This window comes from Mirounga leonina, unplaced genomic scaffold (genome assembly GCF_011800145.1).
Source record: "Mirounga leonina isolate KUSES-001 unplaced genomic scaffold, KU_Mleo_1.0 Mir_366, whole genome shotgun sequence".
In the NCBI taxonomy this organism is placed as follows: domain Eukaryota; kingdom Metazoa; phylum Chordata; class Mammalia; order Carnivora; family Phocidae; genus Mirounga; species Mirounga leonina.
Genome location: NW_023270709.1, coordinates 15,894,830 through 15,914,706, shown reverse-complemented (window position 1 = coordinate 15,914,706; position 19,877 = coordinate 15,894,830). Strand labels below are relative to the sequence as shown.

The 19,877-nt window shown below is 42.2% G+C and overlaps 1 protein-coding gene across 2 annotated transcripts in view; it reads left to right on the top strand.

Annotated features, from left to right (window-relative positions):
• Positions 1-6,722: 6,722 nt before the first annotated feature.
• Positions 6,723-19,877, top strand: part of MCUR1 (mitochondrial calcium uniporter regulator 1) — a 28,164-nt gene continuing 15,009 nt past the window's right edge. For both annotated transcript variants that reach the window (XM_034985706.1, XM_034985707.1), the window contains exons 1-4: positions 6,723-7,245; positions 14,461-14,598; positions 18,033-18,136; positions 19,166-19,267. In XM_034985706.1, the coding sequence (XP_034841597.1) occupies positions 6,816-7,245; positions 14,461-14,598; positions 18,033-18,136; positions 19,166-19,267 (774 nt within the window). In that variant the 5' untranslated portion in view covers positions 6,723-6,815. The remainder of the gene's footprint in view (positions 7,246-14,460; positions 14,599-18,032; positions 18,137-19,165; positions 19,268-19,877) is intronic.

The window sequence follows — 19,877 nt, the reverse complement described above, 5'->3', positions numbered from 1 at the left end:
GGCAGACACTTCACCAACTGAGCCATCCAGGCATTGCGATTGTGTTAAAATTTAAAAATATTAAGTAAAAATGTCAACTTTAACTTTTGTTTTTGTTCATTGTAGTTATGTTCTTTTTTTTTTTTAAGATTTTATTTATTTGACAGGGAGTGACACAGCGAGAGAGGGAACACAAGCAGGGGGAGTGGGAGAGAGAGAAGTAGACTCCCCGCTGAGCAGGGAGCCCGATGCGGGGCTCGATCCCAGGACCCTGGGATCACAACCTGAGCCAAAGGCAGACACTTAACGACTGAGCCACCCAGACATCCCTATGTTGTCTTTCAATAGAAAAACTTCAATATTTTGGAGAAAACTATAAAAACCATTGAAACAATTTATTTTGAAACTTTTTTCCATTTACTTTAGGTTTTCTATGTAAACTATTCGAATTTTCTTTAATTTGAGTACATTCGATTTTAGTTATTTGCTTTTAGTTCGTTCCCTTTTTTTTTTTTTCTAATGTTAGTACAGCATTTTAGCAAAGAACCCTTATTTTGTAGAGAAGTGGCAAGACAAAGGACAAGGGCTTTGACCTTCCAGGGACAGCAAATTGTAGGAAGGCAAATCTGTGGGGAAGTAATGGTAGCTAACTAAGGGCTAATGGTAGAAAAGGTTTGTTAGGTAGATTCTTCTGATTCAATCTCTGGGTTGATACTGATCTAGAGTTCCCTCTGATGATTCACTTCTGTCCTTCCTGGTAGAGAAAAGAGAGGGGACACCTTTACAGATCTTTGTCCTGCATCTAGAAAATAGGGGGAAAGCAGAGAACTTTTCTTGTATCGACTTCCTCTCTGTTGCATTCAGTTCAAAAACAATCCTTATGCCAAGGTAGCATATTTTGGGCGTGGCATATTCCGCTACCCTCTGCAAAAAAGGAGTTTGGACCGTATTTTATTTACCAGTCTCTTGGCTTGATTGAGAACTTCTAAATATTTGGATATATGGGTAATGGTTCTACCATTTGTTCTCTTGCTCTGATCCCTACAAATGTAGAGAACACAGAGTAAGGAACAGAATTGGTATAGCAAAAAATGACATTATTCCCAGAGAAGAAGACTTGAGGTGATCAAACTAAATGCAGGAGAACAAAAAAAAAAAAAAAAAAATCACAGGCATTCCAAAGAATAGAATAGATACAGAAAATAAAAGTGATCCAATATATAGACAGTTGTCCCTGAAGTAGAAACTCAGTCAAAGGTGGTTATGCCTTAACCTTTCCTTAAATCCTCTAAGTTACCATCATATTCTTTTTTTTTTTTTAAGATTTTATTTATTTATTTGACAGAGAGAGAGACACAGCGAGAGAGGGAACACAAGCAGGGGGAGTGGGAGAGGGAGAAGCAGGCTTCCCGTGGAGCAGGGAGCCCGATGCGGGGCTTGATCCCAGCACCCTGGGATCATGACCTGAGCCGAAGGCAGACGCTTAACGACTAAGCCACCCAGGTGCCCCACCATCATATTCTTCAGTGACAACTGTACTGTCATATACCTTTCTGTCTTTTTTTTAGGTTTTATTTTATTTTTTATTTTTTTAAAGTCATTTCTACACCCAACATGGGGCTGGAACCTACAACCCTGAGATCAAGAGCCACACGCTGTACCGATTGAGCCAGCCAGGTCCCCCTGTTGATGTAGTTTTTGAATGTTTTTTGGTGAGGTTGTTGGGTTGGTGAGGTCCGGAGCCAACGGCCAAGACAGAATTCTTGAGATGTCTTTGGTGCAAAATGGTGGTTTTATTAAAGCACGGGGACAGGACCCATGGGCAGAAAGAGCTGCTGCCCTCCTAGGATTGTGAGGGGCAACTGATTATATACTTTGCGGTTGGGGGAAGGAAAGATAAGGGAAGTTTCAGAAGGATTTTCATACGCTAAAAGAAGACTCAGGAAACCTGAGGCTTAGCTATTGTCAAACCAAGATTGTTTTTCCCTCTAGCCATGCATTAACATTAAGACAGTTGGGAATTTCCAGGAGGAACTTTATACTCTGCCTGCCTCGAGTATTTGTCAATGGGCAGCAGGTTTTAAGGGCATTTAACTTTATCTACATTTCCTTCTGCCTTTGTTTCCCACATCACTGTCACATACCTTCCTTATTCTACCTTATACATTAGTTTCTTATTTCGCCTCCCTTTTAACTTACTGTTTCTTACCTGATAAGATTGTGGGAGGGGCTAATGTATTTAATATCATATGTAATTTAAGAGTAAATGGGCACAGAATGAGTGTCCAAAGGCCCTTGTGTGGCATAAATTGCTCAGGGTTGATCGGGGTAACTGATGATAACTCAGAGCCATCCTTCACTTTCGGTTTCAGGGCTATGTTCTTAAACTCTGAAATTGTCAGAAATCTGGCTTCCCTAAAAGGGAAGAGGAAGGAAATAGCAAGGAGAACTCCCTCTCTTTCTGTCAAGTTCCCATCTCAGCACACATTAGAAGGTACGTTCATTGGGATTTTTACCTCCCAGGGAAGCACTAAGGAGGAGCATCCCCTCTTTCCTTACCTCTCCAACCTACTTATATCCTTCTAACAGAAATGAGTTTCTTGTAAACTGTGTAGTTGGGTCATTGTTTCTTTTTTCTTTTACTTTTTAATTCATCCAATAATCTCTGTCTTTTCATTGGTGTGCTTAGACCAGAGGTTGGCTAACAATGGCCCCTGGGCCAAGTCCAGCCCACCACCTGTTTTCAGAGAAGAAGAACATGCGACAGAGATTGTATATGGCCCATAAAGTCAAAAATATTTACTATCTGTCCTTTTTAAAAACTATGTTGACCCCTGGTTTATATCATTTACATTTAATGTAATTATTGCTATGTTTAGATTTAGATCTACCATTTCCTTATTTGCTTTTAGTTCATTCCCTCTTTTTTTTAAATTTTCTATTTCTCTTCTCCTCTTTTTGAGTTATTTGAACATTTTTTATTATTACATTTTATCTATTGTGTATTTTAACTCTATTTCTTTGAATAGTATGTTTATGGGTTGCTCTAGGCATTACAATATCCATATTAACTTTTCTAAGTCCATTGGAATCAGTATTTAGCACTTGAAGTGCAATGTAGAAAGCTTACCACCATATAAATCTCTTTATTCTTGCCCCTTTATTTTGTACCTATGTTATACATTATCTCCACAAACACTGAAAACTCCACCAGACACTGTTATAATTTTTGCTTTCAACCATTAAGCATATTTTAAAGAGGAAAAGTGTATTAAATTTACCTAAGTATTTACTATTTCTATTGCTCTTCCTTCATTTCTGATGTTCCAACCTTCCTTTTGGTATCATTTCCCTTCTACCTAGTGAATTTCCTTTAGCAATTCTTTTAGAACAAGACTGCCGGCAAAAAAAAAAAAAAAATCGTCTTAGATTTCCTTCATCTGAGAACATTTTTATTCCAACTTCATTCCTGATGGAATGTTTGCTGGAGATAGGATTCTGGGTTGACAGTAAAGGCTAGAAGGATGCCACAGGGGAAAAAATTCTGTGAACTGAACATCAGTTTGGTGGTACTTTGAATTTTTGTCTTCACTGATCTGCTTGCTACTATTCAGTTTTCAGAGTCGTCAAATACATGCTCTATGCTTTCTGTCCAGATTTTATAGTTGCATTGAGTTGAAGAGACAGGATGGAGTGTACTTACTCCATCTTACCTAGAACCAGAATCCTCTCCTCATTCTTTACTGCTCTTCCATTAGGGAGAAGAGCTAATCTGATTAGTGGAAGCTGATCTCTCCTGGTCAATGTTTTATTGTAAAAGGGGTCATTATGTTAAAAGTCACACTCACACGCTCCAGCTCCTTTCTTCTGTCTTTGACTTGCTTGCACCAAGACAATGAGCCCTGGATCTTTCTGTCACCACCGGGTCGCTACACATAGGGCAGGCCCAGGGCCTCTTCCAGAGACAGCTCTGGCCATCATTCCTCTATTCTCTCCTGGTACCTCAGAGTATGTGAGGCCCACCTACAGTTCTCACAGCTGTAGTGTCTCAGAGGGTCTGTTCTGTGAACCCAAATCTGCTCATGGAAGGTCCCCAAGTCTAGATGTGGGGTGAGAGTCGGAGGGCCCCATGTTGGCTCCAGGTCTAAGTATATTCTCCCATTCAACTTTGCCAGAAAGTCCTGAACCTTGCAGGTTGTTTGGCCCTTGCCTGAAGCCTCGATATGTTGATACTTCTTTTTTATATGGCCATTAGATCTCTGTATCTAGTCTCTCCTTTCATTAGATTCCCGTTATTAGTCAGAATAAGAGACACAAACCCTACTGGTTTAAACAAAAAAGTTTGTTGGTTTATATAAATAAAAATGTCAGTTTCAGGTTAAGCTAGAACCAAGACATTGCTCTTCATCTTTCAGGTCTGTTTTCTTCATAATGGCTTTACTCTCTGGCCACATGGAAACACCAAGAGCTCAGGGTTCAAAACATCCTACACCTAGGTATCAGCATAAAATTAGACTTTCTCCTTCCCAATAACTAGAAAACACTAGTCTCAAAGCTCACTGACTCTCATTGGGTGATATGCCCATGTCTGTGGCCTGGAGAAAGGTTGGCCAACCCAAACTACATGGACCGAGAGCAGGGACAAGTGTCTCCCCATGGAAAACTGGGGTGCTGAGACCAAAAAAAAGGAGACGCGTTGGAAAGCAAGTAACGTGTGTCATGTTTTAACCAAGGAAAAGTTTTATCCAACCTACAATTGGTGCTGACATTTATTAGGCTTCAACTGCATGCCAGGCACTGTGCTAAGCACTTGACATTTATGACTGTATTTCATACTCACAATAACAGTTTTTAAAACAACACGAAAAGTACTCAACATCAGTATTCATCAGGGAATGTATATTAAAATCACAGTGAGATACCATCCCATTAGGAGAGAATATACCATAACTTGGCTAGGAGATGGAATAATTGAAATTCATCTACTGCTGGTGAGAGTATAAAGGGGTATGATCACTTTGGAAAACAATTTGGCATTTTTGGTAAAGTTAACCTACACTTGGGACACCTGGCTGTCTCAGCTGGGAAAGTCTGTAACTCTTGATCTCGAAGTCAGGAGTTTGAGCCCCGTTGGGTGTAGAGATTACTTAAATAAATAAAATTTAAAAAAAACTTAAACTACACTTAACATATTAATCAGCAATTTGACTCCCAGATCCTTTCCCAAGAGGATGACAAAATTTTGTCATTAACCAAACGTTGCTCAGTTTCTACAGAACTCCTTTCCAACTAGGCCTGACTTTTGGACTTTCCTGTTCCTCTCTGCATGGTCCAATTTTAGCAAAATTCCCCACAAACAATTAGCCAGGATCCCCCATCCTCTGTATCTGATCACCCTGATCTGCCTTCAGTAAGAATCCTGTGAGGTTGGTTTAGCCAGAATCCAGCCAGAATCTTAGTCCTGAAGTTTCCTCCTAGTTAATTCCCCACAGACCCCCACCCTGCTCTGTGGCTATAAATTCCCACCTGTCTCTGCTATATTTGAAGTTGAGCCCAATCTCTCTCTCCCCCACTGCAAAATTCCACAGCAGTGCTCCCGATACCTGTCAAGATCGTCCCCCACCCTTGAATAAAGTTTTCCTTACTGTGCATTAACAAGTGTCATTGAATAATTTTTTCTTTAACGAGAGATAAATTACGTATGTCCACACAAAGACTTATACAAGAATGTTCATAATAGCCTTATTCGTGATAGCCAAAAACTGGAAACAAACCACATGCCATCAATTTATGAACACAAAAGGCTGTTGATACATATTGCTAAATTGCTTTCCCTACCAGTTCTACAAACGTGTAACTCCTACTTTTTAGGAAAGTGTCCACTTGCACCTTAATATTTCTAATTCTTTATATTTTGATAGCCGCTTAAACATCTCTTCCACAGCCTTATGCACTCTCTTCTGTCTAATCCGCACTTTGTAGTTCTTACGGCTCATAACATGTTTTTCTTCCATCACGTATGTGGGCAAATACAAGGGTATCAGAAAACTCCCGGAGGACAAGAAAAATCTCATTTTTCTTCTACCTCCAAGCCTGTAGTCCTGTGCGTATTTCATGCCTTCACTCAAGGAACATCTACTGAGTTCACACAATGGACCAGTAACTGAGACAGGCCCATTAGGCACTCAAAAAAGCACCCTGAAGTGAACACCCCTAGTTTCAGATCTCCTGCTGAGAGGTCTCAGTTAACATTCATGCCCGTTTTAAATTCCCGATTGAGACTTTCTCCTTTCTTGGTGTGCTAATCTGGAAACAAAAGCTCTGAAGTTTAGCCTCTAAAATGTATTGATTATGTAAACGCCGCTCCGTTGGCCCTGTTAATTCCTTAATATGCACCCCAGCGCCACACTTGGGGGACTTCAGATGGGGATGGTAAAATCTAGGGCGGCCTGGTAGTGCGGGGACTTTTCTCGGGACTGTAAAGGCCGCCAGGGTAATGAATGTCTTCGTGAGGACACCAGTGTAATGAATATGCAAATCGCGGCAGCCAGAAAGCATCGCAGGTCCGGGAGCGCCCGCGGCCCCCACTCCACTGAGCGGGTCCCAGACTCACGCAGGACCCGGGCTCGCCTCTCTCGCGGGGCCTGGGGCCGAGCCCCGCCCCGCCTGGCCCCGCCCCGCCCCGCCCCGCCCCGGCGCGCGCCCGGAGCCCCGCCCACCCGGCAGGAAAGGGCGGGCCCGGCGCCACCGCCCACGCTCTCTCCTGTCGTCTGACTCGGGCCGGCGCGGCGCGCGAGCAGCATGAGCGCGCGCCCGGACCGGTGACCGCCGCGGCGATGGACTGCGGCTTCGTCGCGGGCGGGAGGCCGAAGAGTCCGCCGGGCCGCCGGCGGCTTCTAGTCTTCCTGCCGTCAGGCCGCTGCGGAAGTCCGGGCGGCCGCGGCGTCTCGGCGCGCCACTGCCCGTCAGCGCTGTCTGTGGGTCTGGGGGCGCTGCGGTTTCGTGGCCCGGCGGCCCGCGGCGGCGCGTCACGTGCCTCCCCGCTGCTCCTCCTCCTGCTCGTGCCCTCCCCGCGCCTGGCCGCCGTCGCCCCGCGTCGGCCCCTCGCGGACCGGCAGAGCTCGCGCCCGCGGCCCTCGGCCCCCGCGGCCGGCCGCGGCGGCGCGGGGAGGTACCTGGCGGGCCTCGCCCCGGGCCTCGCCTGGGCCGCCGGCGCCCTCCACCTGTGCCGCGGCCGCGTGGCCGCCCTCGCTTCGTCCAGGAGAGGTGAGGGCCGCACGGCCGGGGTGGGGGCAGCAGGGGGCTCGCCTCGCCGGGCAGGGGGCGGGGCCAGCCTGGGCTGGGACCTTCCGGGCTGGGCGGGTGGGGGAGGCTCGGCGACCCAGAGGTCGCGTCAGCCTCGGTCGCCGGGCTCCTCTGGGGCGTGGGACGAAGGTCTGTCTGCCTCCGCCCTGGTGACCCGGAGTCCTGGGCACAAGCGTGTGGAGCGCAGTTGGCCGGGATGCCGGCAGGGCGGTGCGCGCTGGGCAGGGCGCTGGTGCTCGCCGGGGTGTGGAGCCGCTGGGCGGGCGCCGGTGACGCGTCCCTCGTGTCGCCGCTCGGGTGCGGGCGGCTGCGGGGGGGTGGGGGGGGGTGCGAGATTGAGGAGCGAAGCTCTAGGAACTGCAATTTCACTTCCGACTCTAGTGGCTTTATGAACTCATTGAACCCTAGTTGCCTGTTCTGTGCTTGGCTGGCGCTTTTTGGGTACTTGGCACACATCAGTTAGCAAAATCTCGGACCTACACTGTAGCAGAGGAGACGATGTAGGTAGGTAGCTATAATTTATATATACACGTGTGATTTACATATAATCTGTGTGCGGAAGTGATAAATACCGTAGGAAAAAAATGGAGGTGATAAGGGTTAGGGAGTGAGGCCTCCAGCAATGAATTTAAATGGGGTTAGCAGAATAGTTCATACTGAGAAGGTGGCATTTGAAGGAGGTGAGAGCGGTCACTGCCCTGCATAAAGATTAGGGAAGTCTGAAACAGTCTCAATTTATTAGATAGCACATTGTTGATGAAAATATCATTCGGGGTAATCTTTATCAGCAAAGGGCAAAAATATCACTTTGGGTGGCCTCATATCAATAGCTGTCAGTAACCACACTGATGGCAGTTAAGGAGCAACCATCAGCCAAAGAGTTTTGTTCCTTTACTTCCAGCCTAGTGATTTGTTTGGTGCCAGGGTTCTCAGTAGGGCTACTGAGACTTAAGGATGTTATGAATAGCAAGTCTGTACTTGGTTTCCTCCGTTCAAGGCTAACTTTGGGCTGCTTTTGATATCCTGAAGGTCCTTCCAAAGGAGAATTACGCATTGCACTTTAACATAGCTCAGTTCACTTGCTTCCTGGTTATTGGTGGGAATTCCTAGTTCTTGGGCCTCACTTTGTTGTCACAATAAAGGAGGAAAAATGAGTCAGAGGCATGCTCCTCCTCAGGCTTCGCCCTTTGACAGAAGGCAAGATGGCATTCAGCTTCCATCGGCAGGGGTTGGCCGGCCAGGTGAGAAGTGGCCAGGGCTTTTCTCCACTTTTCAGATGACAGTACATATTTTGTTGAAGTAAGCTTGCAGTTGAACTGAATTCCAGTTGTTTTGGACAAGAAAAAAATCTGCAGCATCTAAATTGGAATTAGCTCTTGTTTAGAAAACAGTCATGATAGTTTATTTTTGGGATGTATATGTTGTGTGTGTGTGTGTGTGTGAGAGAGATATGTTTTAAATCACACAAATGATTAATTTGTTCTTAGAAACAAATTTGGTACTAGAAAAATCCCATCACTCTTCACCAGCCAGTTCTAGACTCAAATATTTTCAAGCTCTCTGATCCATGGGACAGTTGAGCACAGTTTAAAAAGATGGGTGGGTTAGCCTTTAGAGAGCCACTTGAGAGATCCGTTCATTCATTCATTCACCACCACTGTTTCTCAAGCTAGGTCTGTTCTGTGATCAGGCAGACATTTGGAGTCTCTTCACCTGGAGGCCAGTTTTGTCTCAGTACTGGGGATAAAGAATGAAAAAAGAGGGGCTAGATTTAACTGAGCTAATTTATGTAAAAAGGGAAGATCATAGGTGAAGAGGTGGATTTCAGATTTTCTTTCTAGACCATCTCATGATCCAGATCACAGAGTTCTCTTAACAAAATTATTTCTGGTCTGCAGTCTGCCAGGCCCTCTGCTAGATGCTAACAATGTAAAAATGACTAAGACTGACTGCTCTTGGGATGTTTGGACTAGTAGATGATACAGATGTGGAAACAATATGGTAAGTGGTGTGATAGAGCTATCTGAGCTGTGCTGCGAACACAGATAAGGAGCAATCAAGGCGGCCCTCTGACCTGGGTGGAACTAGCAGACCGAACCACTCAGTATAGCATAATGCCCTGCCTGGAACATAATGTTTGCTTAGCAAATTGTAAAATTAAATGAAGAGGGGTAAAATGATGCTTAAAATTGGCCAGTCGAAAAAGGGGGGCAAGCCAGACTTAAGGATGGAGTACCAAGGTATACAGGTACAGGACACAGAATAACTTAGGTGGCTGGAAAGAAAGCTGAAAGGGTAGGTGTGGGCTAAATTAGGACAGGCTTTGTATTTGTGTGCCTTGCCAAGGACCTGATACTGTAGGCTAGTGGTTCTCTGAATATAAGGGCCTTTTTTTTTTTTTTTTAATAAACCATTTAACTCACACATACATGTAACAGTTACTGCATTTTATATTTTGTCAGTCTGCAAACAGCGCTTGGTACAAAATGATTGGATTTCTTATACTTACCTTGACACTGACTGTGACCTTCTTTCCAAGGTGGGAACCACTGCTGTAGGCTTATAGACAAACATCAGATCTGTAGGGTTCTGTCCATGTCACGTTTTTTGCTTACATGCAATTTCCTTTAGAGTGTTTAGAGGTGAAGGATTGACAGTAGGAGCTGATTAGCTGAAGTATCTTTCTCGTCACTTAGGGGATTTACCTTAGGGGATTTTCAAACTTTGAGTTAGTAGTGACTATTTTTTCTTCTACCACTCTTCTACAAACCTGGCATCATAGAAAAGTAAGGACAAATATGTAGCAAAATTTTCATATAGCTGTGTTTAATACATTTAAATGAAAGTTTTTTATTTTATATTGTCCATCTCTTTTTTTTCTTCTGCTGTCCAAATGTCTTTTACAGTATGATTGTAATAGTAAGGAGCTATTGTGTTTAAACGTCCTTTCTGGACAGAATTGCTAGTTGGCATTGCAGTTGTTACATATTTTTTTTAAACTGTTTTTATGGTTCATGAAATACAAAAGCCAGAGAACCCTTACCATGCTACCTTCTTCAAATGAGCACCTTGAAACAAGTTTACAAAATGAGTTGGATCTGTGGCTAAATGCACAGAAATTCAGAGGAAAGGTTAACATACAAATTGTTAGAACACATCTCTCTAAAGATAGGCTTTTGTAGAGACATCACAAAGAAAACTATTGACCAGTACCTCTTATGAATAGAGACAAAAATCCTCAACAAAATACTCAGCAAATCAAATCCAGCAATATGTAAAAAAGGAGTATACATCATGACCAAAGGGGATTCTATCCCAGGAACAACAGGCTCATTTAACATCTGAAAATCAATTCCTGTACCACACCATATTAAAAAAAAGAAGAAGAAGAAGAAACTATGTGATCATCTCAAAAGACAAAGAAAAGGAATTTGGCAAAATTCAGCACCCCTTCATGATAAAAAGCACTTGACAAATTAGGAATAGAAGGGAACTGCCTCACTGATAAAGGACATCTGTGAAACACCCACAGCTAACATCATACTTAATAGTGAAGGATGCATGCTTTCCCTCAAAAGGTCAGGACTTGCAAGGATGTCTGCCATCACCAGCCATGCAGCATTGTACTAGAAGTTCTAACCAGGGCAAGACAATGAAAAGGAGGAAGTAAAACTATTATTGTTCACAGGTGACATGACCCTGTACATAGAAAACTCTAAGGAATTCACTAAAAAACCATTAGAGCTAATTAACAAGTTCAGGAACATTGCAGGGTACAAGATCAACATAAAAAATAGAACAAAAAATACAAAAATCAGTTGCATTACTCTACACTAGAATGAACAATCTAAAAAACAATTCCCTTTACAGTAGCATCGAAAAGAATAAAGTACTTAGGGATAAATTTAACAAAAAACTCACAGAACTTATATGATTAACCACCCTTGAACAACACAGGGCTGAGGAGTGCCAACTCCTACACAGTTGAAAATCTGTGTATAACTTTTGACTTCCCCAAAATTTAACTACTAATAGCTTACTGTTGGCCAGAAACTTTACCATAACAGTCAGTCACTTAACACATATTTTATATATTATATGCGTTATATTCTGTATTCTTAGAATAATGGAAGCTAGAGAAAAGAAAACATTATTAAGAAAATCATAAAGAAGAGGAAATACCGTATTGTAAAAAATCCGTGTATAAGTAGACCCATGTGGTCTAAACCTGTGTTCAAGGGTTAGCTATAGTGTGAAACCTATATAACATTATTAAAGGAATTAAAGACGTAAATAAATGGAAAAACATCCTATGTTCATGGATTGGAAGACTTTGTGCTCCACCCAAATTGATCTATAGATTTAAAACAATCTCTCTCAAAGTTTCAGGTGGCTTCTCGGTAGAAATTAATAAGCTGATCCTAAAATACATACGGAAATGCAAGGGACTCAGAATGGCCAATGCAATCTTGAAAAGGAATAAAACTAGAAGACTCCTTTCCTGATATAAAAACTTACAACAGAGCTAAAAGTAATCAAGAAAATGTGTCACTGGCATAAAGACAGATATAAATCAGTGGCATAGAATGGAGAACCCAGAGATGATTTACAGTCAGCTGATTTTTGACAAATTCCAAGATAATGCTGAAACAACTGGATATCCACACGCAAAAGAAGGCAAACCCTCATCTCACACTACATAAAAGTTAACTCAAATGGATCAGAGACCTAAAAGTAAGAGCTGAAACTGTAAAACTCTTAAAAAAAAAAAAAATTGGTGTAAATCTTTGTGTTCTGGAATTAGCCAGTAGTTTCTTAGCTATGACACCAAAAGCACAAGGAACAAAAATAAATAAATTGGACTTCGTTAAAATTAAAAACTATTGTGCTTTGAAAGGCACCATCAAGAAAGTGAAAGCCAGCCCACAGAGTGGGAGAGAATATTTGCAAATTACATATACGATAAGGAACTTGTATCTAAAATGTATAAAGAAGGGCATCTGGGTGGCTCAGTCAGTTAAGTGTCTGCCTTCTGCTCAGGTCATGATCCTGGAGTTCCAGGATCAAGTCCCGCATCGGGCTCCCCGCTCAACAAGGAGTCTGCTTCTTCCTCTGAGCCTCCCCCTTCTCGTGCTTCCTTTTCTCACGCTCTCTTGCTCTCTCAACTGAATAAAACCTTTAAAAAATAAAAATAAACAAAATAAAATATGTAAAGAATTATTTTTTTAAATTTTTATTTATTTATGTGAGAGAGAGAGAGAGTGAGCAAGCAAATGAGAGAGAGAAAAAGCACCAGCCAGGGGAGGGGCAGAGAAGCAGACTCCCCGCTGAGCAGGAATCCTGACCCAGGACTCTGGGATCATGACCTGAGCCTAAGGCAGACACTCAAGCGACTGAGCCACCCAGGCGACCCTAAAATGTATAAAGAATTCTTTTTTTTTTTTTTTTAAGATTTTATTTATTTATTTGAGACAGAGAGAATGAGAGACAGAGAGCATGAGAGGGAGGAGGGTCAGAGGGAGAAGCAGACTCCCTGCCGAGCAGGGAGCCGGATGCGGGACTCGATCCAGGGACTCCAGGATCATGACCTGAGCCGAAGGCAGTCGCTTAACCAACTGAGCCACCCAGGCGCCCCAGTATAAAGAATTCTTAACAACCAACTCAATAATAAAAAGATAACCCAAATTTTTAAAAGATTTATTTATTTGTTAGAGCATGAGCAGGAAGAGCAGAGGGAGAGAGAGTCTTAAACGGACTCTGCCCTGAGCTTGGAGCCCGATGCGGGGCTCAGTTTTACAGCCCTGAGATCACTACCTGCACTGAAACCAAGAGTTGGACACTTAACCAACTGTGCCACCCAGGCACCCCAAAAGATAACCCAATTTTTTTAAATGGGCAAAGGGTCTGATTAGATGTTTCTCCAAAGATACACAGATGGCCAATAAGCAGTGAAAAGATGCTCAACATCATTAGGCATCAAGGAAGTACAAATCAAAACTGCAATGTGCTATCTCTGTGTTTACTGCAGCATTATTTACAATAGCCAAATTATGGAAGCAGCCCAAGTGTCCATCGATAGATGAATGGATAAAGAACAGGTGATATATATATATATATATATATACACACACACACACCACACTATTCAGCGATAAAAAAGAATGAAATCTTGCTATTTGCAATGATGTGGTAGAGCTGGAAAGTATGCTAAGCAAAATAAGTCAGAGAAAGACAAATACCATATGATTTCACTCATGTGGGATTTAAGAAACACCTGAACAAAGGGAAAAAATGAGAGACAAGCCAAGAAACACTCTTAATTATAGAGAACAAATAAGTAAATACCATAGTTGAAGAGAGATCTAAAAAATAATAATTAAATTGCAATGGGATACCACTTTATACCCATTAGGATGGTTATAATAAAAAAGACAGTAACAAGTGTTGATAATGTAGAGAAATTGGAACCCTCAGACACTGCTGTTGGGAATGAAAAATGTGTAGCCACTTTGGAAAGTAGTCTGGCATAACCTTATAAACACAGAGCCACCGTATGATGCAACAATTCAGTTCCTGGGTATATACCCAAGAGAACTGAAAACTTGTTCACACAGAATCTCGTACACAAATGTTCCCAGCAGCATTGTTCATAGCAGCCAAGAAGTGGAAACAACTCAGATGTCCTTCAACTGATCACTAGGTAAGAAAATCGGTATATTCCTAAAACAGATTTCAGCAATAAAAAGCTATAAAGTACACAATTATAAGGTGGATGAACCTTGAAAACCTCACCTAAGTGAAAAAAACCAGTCACACAATACCACATCCCTTACGATTCTATTCATAAGTAATGCACAGAGTAGGCAAATCCATAAAGACAGAAAGTGGATAAGGGGTTGCCTGGGGTTGAGGGAGTAGGGAGATTGGGGCATGATAGCTAAAGGGTATAGGGTTTCTTTTTGGGATGATGAAAATGTTCTAGAGTTGACTGTGCAGAAGATTGCAGAACTCTATAGTTAAAATCAAATTGAACACTGAAATGGGTGAATTGTATGGTATGTGAATTTCATGTCATAAAGCCCCAACCAGGTAGGCTTTTGAGGTATGCCATATTCCTTCATGGCTTTTCTTTACCATCGGATCCTGTTTTGAGCCTAATTGTCCTTTCCATTCTAGAGCTGAGCCTCTCTGCTGGGAGCCTGCAGCTGGAGCACAGCAGAGATCTGGACCACAAAAGGAGAGATTTCACCTCTTGCGGGAACAAGAAGCTCTACTTTGACACCCATGCCTTAGTGTGTTTACTGGAAGCAAATGGTAATCCTTTTGTGGGTCACTCGGTAAAACACTTAGTTCTCGTGATCTTATCTAACTTCTATTTCTCTTTGGCGTTTAAGTCTACAGATACACTCTTTTGGTCAATCTCTGTTTTTTTAAGTTCTTATTTTTTGTTTAAGGACAATTTTGCTTCCGCCAGTACAGTTGAGAGACTTTTTGCACACATTTTTCTTTGTCAGTGAGAAGTGTATTTTTATAACATCCCTCTGGAGGTAGAGTGTTACAGATAAAAATTTAGACACAAGTTAGCAAAACTCGGGAATGGTTCCTATGACAGCTGCCTGACGCACAAAGTGGTAGTTTTGTTACTGTGCATGTTGTGTGCTTTTAAAATTGTTATGAAATGAAAATGTTGCTGAGCAGCAATTGCTAATAATTTCAGCTTGTGGTTTTTTTTAATAGTCCAACTAATATTTTTCCTTATTGCTGTTAATTAATGTAAAAGATGCTCTAACAGACATGACATTTATTGAAAGTGCATTCAGTACATAGGTAACATTCTCACTGAATCTTCTCTAGACAGATAGGCCGATTCTAGTTTTCCGTATTGTTGCTCTTGACAACACGATAGATCTTTCCCCAGCTGTACGTGTTCATATCTGCAGAGCCACCCTCTGTAGCTGTGCTTCGCTTGCCCAGGACAAGCAGATGGAGTGAGCTCTGTGCTTGCACTGGGGAGTTAGAAGCTCTGCGTCAAGCTCTGCCAGGACCCAGCTGCAAAGCCAGGCAGTTCTCTCGTCTTTCCCAGTTTCTTTTTTCTTTTTTTTTTAGATTTTATTTATTTGAGACAGAGAGCGCACAAGCAGGGGGCAGGGGCAGAAGGAGAGGGAAAAGCAGGCTCCCTGCTGAGTGTGGAGTCCAATGCAGGGTTGATCCCAGGACCCCGAGATCATGGACCTGACCTGAAGGCAGACGCTTAACCGACTGAGCCACCCAGGCGTCCCCGTCCTTCCCGGTTTCTGTCTCCTCATCTCATCAGCAGGGTGGGCACAATAAGAATTCCAAAGATTCCTTTGAGTATTAAAGGAAATACAGTGTACTTGAGTGCACTTTGGAAAAACTGTTAAGTACCGTATCATAATTTTCATTGCTTTCCTTCTCAAACTTGAGACATTAGGCCTTTTTTTCACCAAAACTTCTTTCAGCTCAGAATTTAAAAAAGAAAAGTGGAATGGAGAAGAGAGGCATCAGAAATTATGTGGATAAGCAGAAGTCTTCCTGCTTTTTCCTTTTTTCTGTGGACCTTGTATTTTTGCATTCAAAGTAACCCATTGTAAAAAGCCGTATTCGAGAGAATGGGGGCGTTTCACTCCACCTTAGGGTTTGACTATGTAGGGGAGCATCATAAATCTTAAGTGGCAAGGTAGCGGCAGTGGGCTCGAGATGGCCCCAGATCTTTCTCCCATTAACAGGGGAGGGGGGTATTTCCCCTCCCCCACCGAAAAATCTATTTATTTACTTTTGATAAATAAAAATCGCGTTCATGTTGAATGTTTAAAGTGTGATATTTCAACACATGTACTTCCTGCTTTTCTTGATTTCAAACCTTGATGCACGAGTCTTTGCATATCTCAAGACTGGTGTTGTAAGGACCCCGCTGAAGTGTAGGACGTGAGGCCTCTTAAGTGAACGATGAATCTAAGATGCTGCAGGGTGAGGCCTGGAAGGACCTGTCCAGGAGCACTCCCACCTTCCATCCTTGTCTTCCCCAGAGCTACGTCTCCTGCTTCACAGAACTTCTGGTCTGTCTGTAATCTCTCTAACCCTGATCGTGTCTTGTTCTCTCGTTCCTACAAAGCATTATTTTGTATCTGGTAACCCTTTAGGTTTTCAGGCCTAACTTCTACTTTTTCTTATCCCTTTCTCCTCCCACAGGTGGTTATAAATTATAAGGCTGTGGAGTTTATTATCAGCCTAAGTTCTCCTCTGGTCTCTTTTTCTTTTCTTCATAATTGCCAGACCTAACTATGTTTAACTATGAACGCTTCTTCATAAAGTTTTAAAAATTACAAGACACATTTTCAGGCAGAAAAGAAACAGGAAAAAATATTCTGAATCCCAGTACCCTAGAGCAAACCAGTGTAACAATTGGATGGGTAACCTTTTGGATGATTTTTCTAGATGCAGATGACCCACATGTTGAAAATCAAAGGATTTTGAATAAATGAAGGGAGTAGGTCTTTGGAGGTCTTTTTATCTCTTTTAAATCTTTGTTTTTGTTTCTTAATTATAGTTAGGGGCCGCCTGGGTGGCTCAGTCCATTAAGACTCTTGATTTTGGCTCAGGTTATGATCTCAGGGTCTTGAGATTGAGCTCCAGGCTCCGTGCTCAGCAGGGAGTCTGCTTGAGATTCTCTCTCCTCCTCTCCCTCTGCCCCTCCCCCCACTCGTGTATGTGTGCACACGCGTGAACTCACTTTCTCAATAAAATTCTAAAAAATTATAGTCTGTGCTTAATCTCATCCAAATTGTATCAGTTATAATTTTATTCAAGCAAATGTGCCTTTAATTACTAGAATCAGTAGATTCTTCTGTAGTTCTTATGGATGGAAGTATTTAATAGAAAAAAATTACTTTCCAGGGACTTGGTTTCAAGCATTTTATTAGAAGTTCCAATGTGAAATATAAATTACTATCTAAAGTTATTTTTTTATTTCCAATTTTATTTTTTTATTTTTTTATTTAAATTCAATTAATTAACATATAGGGTATTATTATTAGCTTTCCAGGTAGTACTATCTAAAGTTACTAAAAGTAGTAACACTGCTGAGTTAGATCTTTCAATTCAGCGTCATTTACTGAGTATCAAAGAATATGTTTTTTTCCAGCCTTGCCCCTCTCTGCAAGTGACCGAAGAGACTTCTGGAGGAAAAATAAAAGAACAGATTTTGCCTTTTAACATAAGATAAATTAACAGCTAAATTACTAGTTATCTTTATATGGTCAATGATTTGATGGCTTTATGCTGGATGTGAAATAATTGAGCTTTCCTACTTAAGTAAATTATTCCTTACTAACGTGTACATTTTAAAATAAGGAAATCACATTATTTTGGAAAATTTAGGCCAGGGGGAAGGAAATAAAGATTATTTAGCAGTAAATTGCATCTGTAATTTTGATCTTGCTTTCCTTTCCTTGACCCCACGTTGCAGGCTTCCTCTATGTCATGAGATATTGTCAGGAAATATGATTTTTTGCAGCTAGGTAGGGCGGTAGAGGAGACCAGCCCATCCCTTTATCTTTACATGAAGAAACAGATATGTCATGCTTGTCCAGAGTGACAGACACATCATAGCCTGGGACTCCAGTCTTTCTGAATTCAAACATTTTCTCCTCTTCTGTGAAGGGTTTTTTCTCTTTTTTCCCCAACAAATGGAGTCTCCAGAGTGTGATTATCTTTGTGTGTTTGCTTAGGGTTCTCCACCCAGCAAGCAGAAATCACTGTCTCTGCATTGGTCAAGATCACGGACGCCAACATGGATATTGTCTACAAGGATATGGTCACCAAGATGCAGCAGGTTAGCTTTGTCGGGGAATGGTAGCAAACTTAAAGTCTAAAGCTGGGATGTTATTTGTTTGTTTTTTGGGTTTTTTTTTAAAGATTTTATTTATTTGACAGAGAGAGACACAGCGAGAGAGGGAACACAAGCAGGGGGAGTGGGAGAGGGAGAAGCAGGCTTCCCGCCGAGCAGGGAGCCCGATGCGGGGCTTGATCCCAGGACCCTGGAATCATGACCTGAGCTGAAGGCAGACGCTTAATGACTGAGCCACCCAGGAGCCCCATGGGATGTTATTTGTAATATGTATTTTTGGATAATATTCTATTGAAAAGCATATAGTACTTTTTTTAAAGATTTTATTTGAGAGAGAGAGAACACAAGCTGGGGGAGGGGCAGAGGGAGAAGCAGACTTGGGAGCCTGATGCAGGACTCAAAGGCAGGTGTTTAACCGACTGAGCCACCCAGGTGTCCCAAAAAGCATATAATACTTCTAACCATAGTTGAGAGACAAATGATTCCAGTGTTATAGAAAGTAATTTATTCGAGGGGCACCTCCGTGGCTCAGTCAGTTAACCATCCGACTCAATCTCAGCTCAGGTCTTGATCTCAGGGTCATGAATTCAAGCCCCACGTTGGGCTCCTCACTGGGCATGGAGCCTACTTTAAAATATATATATATTTATTTATTTTCTTTTTTTGAAGCTATTTTGTCAACTGTTGTAGATTCATGTTGGAAAACTCTATTATGCTTGAAAATGACCTATTCCAGTCCACCATACTTAACAAAGGGAGATGTGGCTGGAATTATAGCAGTGTGTTCTTGAGCTGCTGGTCCTCAGACTGCCACCCTTTGAACTGGCTCACTTGATGATGATACTGGACTTGAGTCTTTATTCTTTTCCTTTCTTCATTCTGGAATAGAGGATGACCTTGCTGAACCTCTCTTCTCGTGTCCATATTCTCCTGGTTTCTCACTAATATGATTCCAGGTAAGAGGCAGACATCCTAGGCCAGCCTAGGTTATATGTTTTGTTTTTCTTTTCCTAGGAGATCACTGTTCAGCAAATAATGTCTCAGATTGCCAGCGTGAAAAAAGATATGATTATTTTGGAGAAGAGTGAATTTTCAGCCCTCAGAGCAGAAAATGAGGTAAAACTAAAGAGCCACTCATATTAAGATGCTCACTATCGAGACATTGAGACATAAATGCACAGAAAAAGGCCACAAGTTAGATGTGTTTTCACCAAGTGTCCACCACCAGATCAAGAAGTAGAACATTACTGGCGCCCCAGAAGCTTGCTAATGCCCTGCCAGGAAGACCGCTATCCTGACCTGCGTCGCCGTTGACTGGTTTTGCCTTTTCCAGGACTTCATCTGGGGGAATGCTGTGGTGCGTCTTACAGTAGATCAGTCTTGCTCAGTATCTGTCAGTCGGTAGTAGTATATGAATGGGCCACATTTTTCTACTGTGATGTGCACTTGACCCCTGAACAACATGGGTTTGAGCTGAACAGGTCCACTTACACAGTTCAGTAAATGTTCTCTCTTCCTTAAAATTTTCTTAATTACATTTGCTTTTCCCTGGCTTACTTTATTCTGAGAAGATGGTATGTAACACATACAACATTCAAAATATGTGTCATGTTACCAGTAAGGCTTCTGGTCAACGGTGGGCTACTAGTAGTTGAGTTTTCGGGGAGTCAAAAGTTATGTATGGAGATTTTTAACTGGGTGGGATCAGTGCCCCTAACCCCCTGCG